The 12,469-nt window shown below is 33.7% G+C and overlaps 1 protein-coding gene across 1 annotated transcript in view; it reads left to right on the top strand.

Annotated features, from left to right (window-relative positions):
• RP2 (RP2 activator of ARL3 GTPase) overlaps positions 1 to 11,717 on the top strand; it is a 28,127-nt gene extending 16,410 nt beyond the window's left edge. Inside the window, exons 3-5 of the mRNA XM_016127807.2 lie at positions 1,417 to 1,531; positions 9,681 to 9,766; positions 11,509 to 11,717. Coding sequence (XP_015983293.1) covers positions 1,417 to 1,531; positions 9,681 to 9,766; positions 11,509 to 11,592 — 285 coding nt within the window. The 3' untranslated portion in view covers positions 11,593 to 11,717. The remainder of the gene's footprint in view (positions 1 to 1,416; positions 1,532 to 9,680; positions 9,767 to 11,508) is intronic.
• Positions 11,718 to 12,469: the final 752 nt, after the last annotated feature.

The following is a 12,469-nucleotide window of genomic DNA, read 5'->3' on the forward strand; positions in this document are numbered from 1 at the left end:
TGCTACATTTTTAAGTATGTTTCTTTTTTTCTGAGGTAGCATTGAGGGCTATGAAAAAAGAATTTGAGTTTGAATCCAATTTGATGGAATGGTATGGAATAATGTAGTCATAGGATGAAATACTATCAGCCATTGAAACTGATTTTATAGAATAGCTGGAAAATATTCAGTCAAGTAAGTGAAAATTTATAGATTATGTGTCTGATTTCTTAAAGTAGATAAGTCTGGAAAATTATATATACTAAAACGTTAACAGGTATGGTTATTCTTAAGAAGCAGATTAAAAGAATGGTATTCTTTTTTTGTAGTTCTATGGATTTTACAATAAACATGTATTATTTCTGTAATAGGGGAATAAGTAAACTGGAGGGGGGCGGGTAACAGGGAGTGTGTATACCTATATGGCAGTGGCATTTTTGTATGGTCGCACCTTGATTGATATTTCTGTTTCTATTTTTTGTTTGTCAAATGTACTATATTGAGCATATGTTACTTTTCTATTCAAAACCCAATAGACTTTGCTAAAAATTAAGTGGTTGAATGACTCTGCATTTTAAAAACTACTTTAATAACTATTTTAAAAATTAATATGTACTTTTTGCCAAAAGCTGTAGAAATAAGTTTAAAAATCATAATGTACTGTACCTTGAATAGTTTTTAGGAATAATTTTTAATTTATTAGGCCTATAATCAGATTATTCGGGTTTGTATCACAGCTTTGTTATGTAATAGTTATGTGACCTTGGGCAGGTTTCTTAACTATTTTGTGTCCTAATAATAATATGGCACAATAATAATAATAATAGTATCTACTTCATGAGAGAGTTAAAAGTATTATACACTTAAAGTACATAAAACTACCTGGTACAAAATAAAACTGCCTGGTACATAGTAAGTACTCCATAAATGTAATCTATCATTATTGTGCTATACTCTATAAATTTATATCATGCTTTTAAAAATTAACGTTATTATATAAGCATTCCCCCATTTTATTACTTGTTATATTTAATGAACTATGGTATTTTATCATGTCAATGTGTCATAATTTACTTAATAATTCTCCTCTCATTGGACATTTTGCAGTATCACCCAACTAAATCTTCCATCTGTTAGTTTGTCAAAAAAATTTTTAAATTATATTTTAAATTTTGAGGGATCATTCACATTTATCTAACCCTTAATCTTAATAGTAGGCATTGTAGTACTAATTCTTAACCAGAACCACCCATCCAGAAGAAAGAATCTTGTGTATGTGAAAACCTGTTAGAGCAGATACCCTGAATTAGAGTCGTAACTAAAACAAAAATTAGCATGCTATGTTACATTTTATGTGGAAAAATACTAGACTTAGAAAATATTGTTTTCTTAATCTCAGGTCATTTTAAAATTTAAATGAAACTTTGTTTTCCACAGATGGTTGGTAAAGGCTTTTTCCTAGTTCAGACAAAGGAAGTGTCAATGAAAGCTGAGGATGCTCAAAGGGTTTTTCGGGAAAAAGCACCTGACTTCCTTCCTCTTCTGAACAAAGGTATCTTCTGGATGATTGGTATACTTTTGTGGTTATTTGCTTGACATGCTGATTTGATTTACTCTGGTCTCTAGCATGTCTCTTACATTGCCTTCTCTTTCTCACTTATGTTTTTCCTATTACTATTAAAAAATACCAAAATTTCACATCATTCAATAAGTCCTATTAACTAATTAGAGACATTAGTTTTTGTCTATTTTATCATCTTAGTATTTGAAAGTCACATTCATTATTACATATTTTATTATTTTTAATTATTTTATTATTGTTGTTTTATCGTACTGTAGTGGATGACAATTTCATTCTCCCTGCCTTTGGAATCTGCATTTAAAAAAATTCCCCATATGATTCTGATTTTTCAGACTTAGGTTTCTTTGTTTTAGAGGGTCATTCATTCGTTTGTTCAACAAACACAATAGATGAGATCTGAGAAGTAGTGGAGGAGGAATCAGATAATATAGGGCCTTGTAGGCCCTTGTAGAGACTTTGGCTTCTAGTCTGAATGAGATGAGAAGTACCAGACATTTTAATTTGTTTTTTAAATAAACTTTTTATGTCAGAATAATTTTAGAGTTATAGGAAAATTACAAAGGTAGTACAGAGAGTTTCCATATACCCTTTACTCAGCTTCTCCTAATGTTAACATAACCATGGTACATTTGTCAACTAAGAAGTTAACATTAGTAAAATACGATTAATTTGACCTTGAAATTTATTCAAATTTCACCAGTTTTTCCACTTACGTCCTTTTTCTGTTCCAAAATTCAATCCAAGATCCCACATTGCATTTAGTTGTCATGTCTCCTTAATCTCTCCTAATCCGTGACAGTTACTTAGTTTTTCCTTGTTTTTCATAACCTTGAAACATTGAACAGTACTGATAATTTATTTTATAGACTGTCCTTTAATTTGGGCTTTCTTTGTTTAGACTGTGATTATGGGTTTTAGGGAAGAGGCGATGTGCCCTTCTCATCACATCAAGAGGGTGCATTATATCAACATGACATCACTGATGATGTTGACTTTAGCGACTTGTTTCATTTGGTATCTGGCCAGGTTTCCCAAACCCTGTGTAAAGTTCTTGTTTTTCCTTTTCTGCACCCTGTTCTTCAGAAGTTGAGTCACTAAGACCAGCCTACACTCAAAGAGAGGAGAATTAAACTCCACCTCCTAGGGGGCAGAATATCTACACACATTATTTGGAATTCTTACATTATTTGGAATTCTTCTGTAAGGAAGATTTATCCCTTCTCTCCCATTTATTCAAGCATTTATATCTATCAGTAGAGACTCATGGATATGTATTTTATTCTTTGGACTATAATCTAATATTATCAAATTGCTCCAATTTTAGCCTTTGGGAGCTCATTTAGATTAGTTCCCATTGACATGCCTTTTATTTTGAGCATTATTATGTTAGGACATCCATGATGGTGTTCTATAGAATAGTGAGAAGAGGACATCCTTGCCCTATTGCTAATCTCAAGGTGAAAGTGTTCAGTCTCACCATTAAGAATGATGTTACTTGTAGGTTTTTCATATATACATTTTATTAGGCTGTTGGGTTTTTTCACTCTTGGATGTTGAATTTTTTAAATGTTTTTTTCTGCATTTATTGAGATGATCGTGTTTTCTACTGAGTCATTTAATCTGATGAATGACTTTTGTTAATTTTGAATATCAAACCAGCCTTGTAATTCTGACATGAACCCCCATCATCAAAATGTATTATCCCTTTAATATATTTCCAGATTCAATTTGCTAATATTTTATTGAAGATTTTTACATCTTTGTTCATGAGGGATATTGGTCTATACTTTTCTTGTAATATCTTTGTCTAGCTTGATATTAGTATAATGCTGGCCTCATAAAATGAGTTGAGAAGTGTCCTTTCACTTATGTGATCTTTAAGAGATAGTGAATTAGTATCATTTCTTCCTTAAATGTGTGATAGAATTCGCCAGTTAAACCAACTGTGCTGGGAGATTTGAGGGGGCTATGTTTAGCTATAAATTTTATTTCTTTGTTTATTATAGAGATCTTCAGGATATCTTTTTCTTCTTGAGTGAATGTTTATAGTTTGTCTTTCGGGGAATTGTTTCATTTCATTTAAGTCATCAAATTTATGGGCATAGAGATGTTTATGGGATAAGTAATGATGTCCCTCTTATGTTCCTGCTGTTGGAAATTTGTGTCCTCTCCCTCTCTCATCAGCCTGGATAGAAGTTTATCATTTTATTAATTTCAAAGAAGCAGTTTTCTGTTTCATTGATTTTTCTCTTTTCAGATTCACTGGTGTATGCTCTAATATTGTTTCCTTTCTTTCACTTGTTTTAGGTTTTTTTTTCATCTTTATTGAAATATATTAGACAATTAGTTGCTTGTATTTACATTATACAAGTCAGTGAGTTGGTTTTTTAAATTATAGTTGGCATGCAATAATATATTAGCTTCAGTTGTATAGCATAGTGCTCAGAAATCCAAATAAATTGTAAAGTGATCACCCCACTAAATTCAGTACTCCCCTTCCCCCTTACATGTTTATTACAACATTATTAACCATCTTCCACATGCTACACTTTACATCTCCATGTCTATTCTGCAACTATCCATTTGTACCTCTTAATCCCTTTGCCTTTTTTGTACCCCCAACTCCCCTCTCATCTAGTATCCCTCTAAATATTGTCTGTATCTGTGAGTTTATTTCAGCTGTTGTTGTTGTTGTTGATGATGATTTTATTCTTTAGATTCCACATGTATGAGAAATCATGTGGTATTTGTCTTTCTCTATCAGACCCATTTCATTCAGTGCAACACTAACTAGGTCCATCAAGGCAATATCTTTTTCCACCCACTTCCTTTTAGTCTGTGTGTGTCTTTTAATCTGAAGTGAGTCTCTTGTAGGCAGCATATGTAGGAGTCCTGGTTTCTTATCTATTCAGCCACCCTATCTTTTGGTTGAAGCACTGAATTCTTTTCCATTTGAGGTACTTGTTGATAGGAATGTAGTCATTACCATTCTTTATTCCTGTTTTCGATGCATGTTTTTTTTTCTTCTCAAAGAAGTCCCTCCAACATTTCCTGTAATACTGGCTTGATGAACATAAATTCCTTCAGCTTACTTTTGTCTGGGAAGCTCTTTATCTGTCTTTGGACTCAAAATGATAGCTTTGCTAGATAAAGTATTCTTGGTTGTAGATTCTGGGTTTTCATCATGTTGAATATTTTGTGCCAAACTCTTCTGTCCTGCATAGTTTCTTTTGAGAAATCAGCTACCAGTCTAATGGGTGCTCCCTTGTAGGTAAGTAACTGATTTTTCTTGCTGATTTTAAGATTCTCTCTTTGTATTTAACGTTTGGCATTTTAATTATAATGTTTCTTGGTGTGGGCCTCTTTGGTTCATCTTTTCTGGGACTCTGAGCTTCCTGGGGTTGTATGTCTATTTCCTTCACAAAGTTAGGGAAGTTTTCCATCATTAGCTCTTCAACGTCATTTTTTTTCCAGTACCCCTATGACATGTGTGTTTTTACATTTAATAGTGTCCAATAGGCTCCTTAAATTATTATTATAGTCTTGGCTTCTTTTTCTTTTGCCATTCTAATTGAGTGTCCTTGGCTTTCCCATCTTCTATATAGGTCATTTGATCCTCTTCCTTATTCACTTTGTTTATTCCATTTAATATATTTCCCATCTCAGATAATGTGTTCTTCATTTCTGACTGGTTCCCTTTTATAATTTACATTTCCATTTTTATGTTTTTTATCTCTTTGTTAAAGTTCTCACTGAGTTCATCTACACTTCCCCTAAGTTCATTGAGCATCTTTATAACCAGTGTCTTGAACTCTGCATCTGTTAGATTGCTTGACTACATTATTTCTGGATCTCTCTTCTATTCTCTCATATGGTTTCTGCTTCTTTGTCTTTCCATTATGGCTGCCTTTCTGTGTATCTATGTACTAAGCAAATCTCCTAAGTCAATACCGAGAGGCATAGTCCTGAGAGGGGTTCAGCTGCAGGCCAAGTTCAGCCCCAGCCTGTGCCCCTCGAGAGCCAACTGTTAAGATTCAGCAAGCAATCCACAGATGCTGTGCTTATAGTTGCCTCAAGAGGCCACACCAGAAACCAAGACCAGCTGCCACTAGTGTGAGTCCAGGCTCTCAGAAGGAAGCACAGGAATCGCCAAGTACATACCTGGATGTGGCTTGGGTAGAGCTGCGAGTTGGGAGAGGTGAAGTTTCAAGGGATCCTCTGGGCTGAGGACCTCCGTTTTCCAGTTTGATGAAGTCTCAGCTATGGTGGTGCTGCATCAGCACACTGGGAGGGAGGCGGCTCAACAGAGGAGCAATGGATACTACCAGCACTTCTGCCTGGGGAAAGCTTTGCCTCCGGTCCTGAATCCAACAACTCAGTGTCCCCCTTTACTTCCCTAGTGCCCCCCGAGCAGCCGACCCAGCTCTGGTGCTTAGAGTAATCAGGTCCGTCAGTACAGAAGTCCTGTCATAGATGTGGCTGCTTTAGAAGGAATGCCCACAGTGCCAGCTGCTGCTGCTGTAGCCTCTGTTAACACTCAGCCACTCGGACCGGCAGTCTTACGTCTTTGTCCCTTCCTACCTCCTACCTGTTACAGGGTGAATTCTTATTTCTCTCTCTAGTTGTAGGGCTTCTGTTTATATAGACCCCAGGCCACTCTGCTTGCTGTTTGCTCCATGTTTCTGCCACAAGTTTGATATGGTCACAAGAGAGGATAAACAAAGCCTCTTTCATCTATGCCATTTTGACTGGTCTCTCCTAAAATATAACTTTTATCACTCTGGTCACTCTAAAGGGAAAGCAGAGAGCACCTGGAAAGCTGTTGCTATCATCTAATTGAGACATGATAGTGGCTTATTCCAAAGTCACATTAGATTACACAGAAAAGTTCATTTGATAGGATGGACATTCAGTAATTTTTATCTTACTCAAAGTCTCATGTCTTTTATGACAGTTCGAACATTTAGATTTAAAGCTACTGTGAACTACTTGATAAGACATTCACATTAAAACACTAAAAACATGACCAGTGATCTTTGTTGACCTCATAGTTCAGTTTGAAATAATCACAGCAGCTATTGTTAGAAAGATAAATAAACACAGTGCAATATATAAATATGTATGTGTGTGTATATATATATATATGCCTTACTGCTTAACTGTAAATCTGGAACTTACTGGATTTCATTAACCAATGTCACCATAATACAAAATAAATAAATTAAAAAATAAATATTTTAAAAAAGATAAATAAGACAGCTTAAAAAGTCATTCTTAGCACTATAGTTTTTTTTATTATTATTTAGGAGTATCCACACACATTAATCAAAATTGATACATTTGTACACCTCTTTTCTTGGTGTTTCTTTTATGGCAAATTATTAGGTCACTTATTGGAAGTTCATCATATTCCAGTCAAAGAATATCAACCAAATTACATACCTGGGTAATTCTACCAAAATTGTATTTCTGAATTCCAAAATATGTTGTCTTTGTAAACTACAGGAACTTTCAGTAGTAAATCTCTGACATTAAAAAATATGTCTACTTATTTCCTTATAGTGATTCTGAATAAAAAGATACCCTATTCTACCTTAATTCAGACTTTCTATTTTCTGCAATACTGAAAACTTTACATTTATTATCGACTTTTTCTTTTTAGTTCAGAATTCACTTAGTTTAAAATGCTTTTAAAATTTTTTTTCAAACTTCCAAATATACCATCTCTACTAAAAAATACAGAGCACAATGATCCCATGTGTGCCCATCCCCCAGTTTTATCAACTTTTTGCCATATTTTAAAAAATAATTTATATTCTTCTTTTTTACTGGAATATTTTAATCAAATTTTGATATGTCCTGTCATTTCATCCCTAAATATTACAATATGTATCTTAAATAAAAATTAAAAATATATTTTTTATTAAGTAACCATGATATATTTTCACATCTATCATAATTAACAATTCTTTAATATCATCTAATACCCAGTCCATATTCAAATTTCTCTAATTGTCTATAACATTCTTTATGTATTTTTACAGTTAATTTGATCCAGATCTAAAATTGGCCCATTTACTGTATATGGTTTTGTATAGTTCTCCTAACCAAAAATAGGTGTTCCCCCTCCCCTTTTTGTTTCATGCCTTTGTCTTATAGAAGAAACCTGGTCAGTTGTCCTGTAGTATGCATGGGTTTATTTAATTTGTTCCTCTACAGTCCTTGTAGACTAGAAGTTGGATCAAAGCCTTGTTTACACTCAGGTTTTGTTTTGTTTTTTTTTTGCACGAATATTTTACAGGTGGTACTATTTCCTATATCATTAAATGAAAAGGCACATATTTGATTGTTGTACTTTTGGTGATGCTAATATTGATTGTTTAGTTAGTGACAGTATTATCTTCTTTAGTTTCCTGTCAATCTTGCCTGTTGGATGCTAAAACCATGATGATTGTTACCTGATCCAGTTATTTTATTAGGAGTTGCTAAATGATCATTTTCTAATCATGTTACTACCTCTGCATTTATTAATGGATGTTAACAGAAATTCTTGTACACCAGAGCTGTTTGGTTAACTTGAAACATGTTCCATATCATAAAAGCAGAATAAATAAAGGGAAAACAATTATGTATCAGTTTTCAGAGTAATGATTTCATACCTTAGCAACCTACAATGGTACCCAGTGAATTTTCTCTTTTCTAAATATCATTATGAGCTCATGACTTTTTATATATTAGGTATATTTTAATAAATTGCAGTCTATTCCATCTGATCTCACCATGTCTCATCTTTGGCCGCTGGGAACCCCTTTAATCTTGTTCCTGTGTCCTTTTGATACAACCCCATTGGCTTTTGATAGCCTCATTGCTTTTTGGCTCAACAAGATAGTTTAGGTTGTTCTTACCCATATCTTGCCTCAGAGATAGAATTATCCATTTTCCTGGGAAAAGTTTCCCCAGTTACCTTATTTTGTTACTCAGCACCTATCTTGATCCACACATTGTGATGCTGAAAAACTCATACTTTATTTTCTGTATCTAATTGTTCAGGTGACTGTTAAATATCCTGCCTTTCTTGTATTTGCTGCCTGTATTAAATCACAAGACCTTAGTTATTTTGGTGCCCAGTGTAGTGTGACCTTTTCTCTTGTGCCTTGTTCTGTGGTACATGACTGCATTCACCTTAGTTTTATTACTTAGTACTTCATTATTCTCTTTTGTTCTGCATTTGTTTAATGAGTTTATGTCTTTTTTCAAGAAATTTTAATTTCCTGGAGGTCAGGACTTTTCCACTGCTGTAGGAGATAAAAAGCAAATCTATTAATAATATAGTGATAGCTGAATAAATATTAATTGAATTGAAGGGCATAATTTGCTTGGCTAACTTATGGCCATGTTTGCCAACAGTTTGACACTGGTGGTGCCAATGCTACATTTAAATCCAAGCCAAACTAAATCATGAATCTTTACACCAGAATTTAAAGTACAGGTGGTTTAAAAGTATCCAAATTAATCTCTTGGAAAGGACACATAAATATTCTATTCAGAGAATTAAAAAAAATACTTGGTCATTGGTTCTTAAATGTAGTTTTAAGGCACACTCAAGAAAAATACTTTCAGATGGTCATTGCTTTTGGTCCCTGGTCTCAATTCCTACTTGGCTAGCTTCATTATTGGTGGCCCAGAATTTAGCTAGTAAGTAGGAGAGTTGGAAGCAAGGTTAGCTGCCTGGCAAAACCTACTTACATTGCTTTTGATAATTTTTGTTATTATGTCAACAATTTTTTATACTGCTAACTGGGTGGACTTTTTACGATTTTTCTAGATGAAAGTAAACCAGAAAAGCCGGACGGACTATTTACAGCATTTAAAAATGTGAGACTAGTCCTATAGTAGTAACCGTGAAGTACTTGTTATGGGATGAGACTATGTTAACTTGTTTTATGATTAGAGTAGGAAGAAGTAGTTGAAGTGATGTGTCCCATCTGTCTACTTCCTTCTTCCTTTTCTCTTACCCCCAAAGGAGAGGCTGGAGATTCTTCAGGTAATAATAAAAAGATTAATTTTTAGAACATATTTGTATTCTTGGTAAGATTCCACTTCTTCGGTTTGCTTATAGGTCCTGTCATTGCCTTGGAGTTTAATGGAGATGGTGCTGTAGAAGGATGTCAAATTATTGTCAACGAGGTATTCAACGGGACCAAGGTACAAGATTTCACTGACCATTTATATTTCAGTCAAACCTTTTCATTTGATTTCATTTCTCTTACAGTCAAAGAGTACTTTTTAGCCCTGGTGTTGAATGAAATTTTAAAAAATCAAATCGTGATTTTTAGAATCTATGGTAAATAATGGGGAGCTAAGTTTTGGTTTTTCCCTGTCAAAATACAATTCCCATTGCTTAAAAATTTACAAAATAAGAATCTGCTTATTAAAGTAAAATGTAAAAAATCTCATCAAATTTGTCTTAAGGTCCTCCTTCCTTTTTTCAAAATATTGATATATCAAAAAATGTTACACAGATGGTCTTTGACTTATGATGGTTTGACTAACGATTTTTCAACTTTAAGTGATAAGCATTCAGTAGAAACCATACTTCTAGTGATATGTAGTACCACAGTCTCTTGTGGCAGCAAGCTTCAACTCCCAGTTAGCCACATGATCATCAAAGTAAACAACCGATACTCTGCAGTGTATTCATTGTCCTGGATCCTTTTCCCCAACTGCAAACTAATGTGTTTTCAGCACATTTAAGGTAGGCTAGGCTAAGCTATGGTGTTCGGTAGGTTAGGTGTATTAAGTGCATTTTCAACTTATGATATTTTCAACTTAAGATGGGTTTATTGGTACGTAACCCCGTTGTAAGTTGAGGAGCATCTATATTTCTAAGATTATATACTTTAGATGGATGATCCCATTGCCCAGTATTCATTTTTATTTGTTTCAGTAATGCTTCCTCAAAAATTGAACTTGGGCTATATCTAGAAATCATTACATGTAGATATTTTCTAGATATGTTGATGAGGTTCTGTTTTCAATAATTTCAGACCTAAATAACTTAATATAACTCAAAAAACAAACATATAAGAGGATTAAATGAGTATATATGTAACCGATTATTTTTTGATAAACATCTCAGAGAAAATTTTTGGTTTTATAGTCTGATTTGGCTTATGGTGCCTTGACTTTGCATAATATAAAGTACTTTGTCTTTTGTTTCATTTTATCATTACACTACTAAGGAAGAGGGCAAATATATTGAATAGAAAAGGAAAAGTAAAAAATGGTTATATGGTTTGGAGTTTTTAGATCGAATGAGTTAAAGGTTATCTAATCCAACTTTCTCATTTTACAGGTGTGGAAACTGAGCCCAGAGGTTATTAAATTTTCAGCATCATACAGCTAGTTAACGATAAAACTAGAATAGAGCTCAGGTCGCTTCTAGTTCCTGGCTGATTTTGTAAAAGCTATTTTTGAAAGGTTCTACTGAATACTGCTTTATTGTTTAGAAACTGGTTCATTTTAGGTTAGTAATATGTCTTTGCAGCTTTAAAAAGATCTCGTTTTGCTTCTCAGCCTATTGAGATCATTACTAGAAAATAGAACTAAGTTCTTTAAAGAAACCTCTTTCTTCAGTAGCTTTCATAATATTGACTGTTGTATATTTAAAAACAATAAAATTCCAAGTGTAATAAAATACAACTGAAGTATTATGAAAGTAAAGACCTTAATTACACCATAAGTACTTTTAAAAGGGCTCAATTTACATTATAGCTATTGAAACTATATTGCATGGATTCTACAGAAAATCTACAGATTAAATATTATAAATGATGTACTTGAATTTCTTTTAAATAGCAAGCTTGTGACTTTGTTCTGTGGAGAACCTGGGCTTTGGAATTTTGGGATTACTAGTATTTATTTTGTTTCTTTTATATTTAAAATAGATGTTTGTATCAGAAAGCAAGGAGACAGCATCTGGAGATGTGGACAGCTTTTACAACTTTGCTGATATACAGATGGGAATATGAAGTGCAATGTTGAACCAAGGACTTGGTATTAAGCCCCTTTCAATTTGTGTATTACCAGTGGCTTTTACTAAGGCTAAAATTATTAAAGTTGATTTTAAATAAATTGTTGAATACTCCACCATTTATTTGAGGTTTAAAAATAGTTTATATTGAATTAAGTAGTTTTAATCAGCTTTAAAACTATTTAACCCACTTCAGTAAGCTTGCAGTTTTGATTCTCTGCATATGATACTGTTATTAGAAACTGAAAGTGGCTAACAGATCATGATTTTAATCCTAATTAAATGTTCTTTCATATCTCTAGTAATTTAAACTTTCCTCAGTGCTCCATGATATTTGTTTGAAAATACATTCCATTGCTTTCTTTTTTAATTTAAAAGGATTTGTTTAGTTGATCAATTAGAATGAATGCAATATGCGTTTTTTTATGTATACATATCCAGTTTAAGAATTGCTTCCTGGGGGTGGCTCCATAGTGTAGTGGTTAGCATGTCTGCTTTACATGCAGAAGGTCCTGGGTTCTCACCCTAGGTGGAGCCACGGACCATTCTCTGAGTGTGCCAGGCCCCAGGTGCATGTTGCAAGCATGTGGGAGGAGGTGTGTGGGAGGAGATGCCCTGCCTTCAGAGATCCAGTTCTTAAGGGGAAAGGACAACATCCATAGGTCAGGGGTGGAAGTGGGGTGGGGATGAGAGGGAGAAATAAAAGAATTGCTTCCTAGTTGCATAATATGGCATGTGAGATTTGGTACACAAAAGTGACATAATACTTTGTAAATTGAATTTTTTAATAGGTATTTGATAACCAGTTTTGCAAGTAACTCTACTAACTGATGTTGGTATAGCTGTTTAAAGACTACTTTGTGAGTAGTATGATT

This window comes from Rousettus aegyptiacus, unplaced genomic scaffold (assembly GCF_014176215.1).
Source record: "Rousettus aegyptiacus isolate mRouAeg1 unplaced genomic scaffold, mRouAeg1.p scaffold_m13_p_9, whole genome shotgun sequence".
In the NCBI taxonomy this organism is placed as follows: Eukaryota; Metazoa; Chordata; class Mammalia; order Chiroptera; family Pteropodidae; genus Rousettus; species Rousettus aegyptiacus.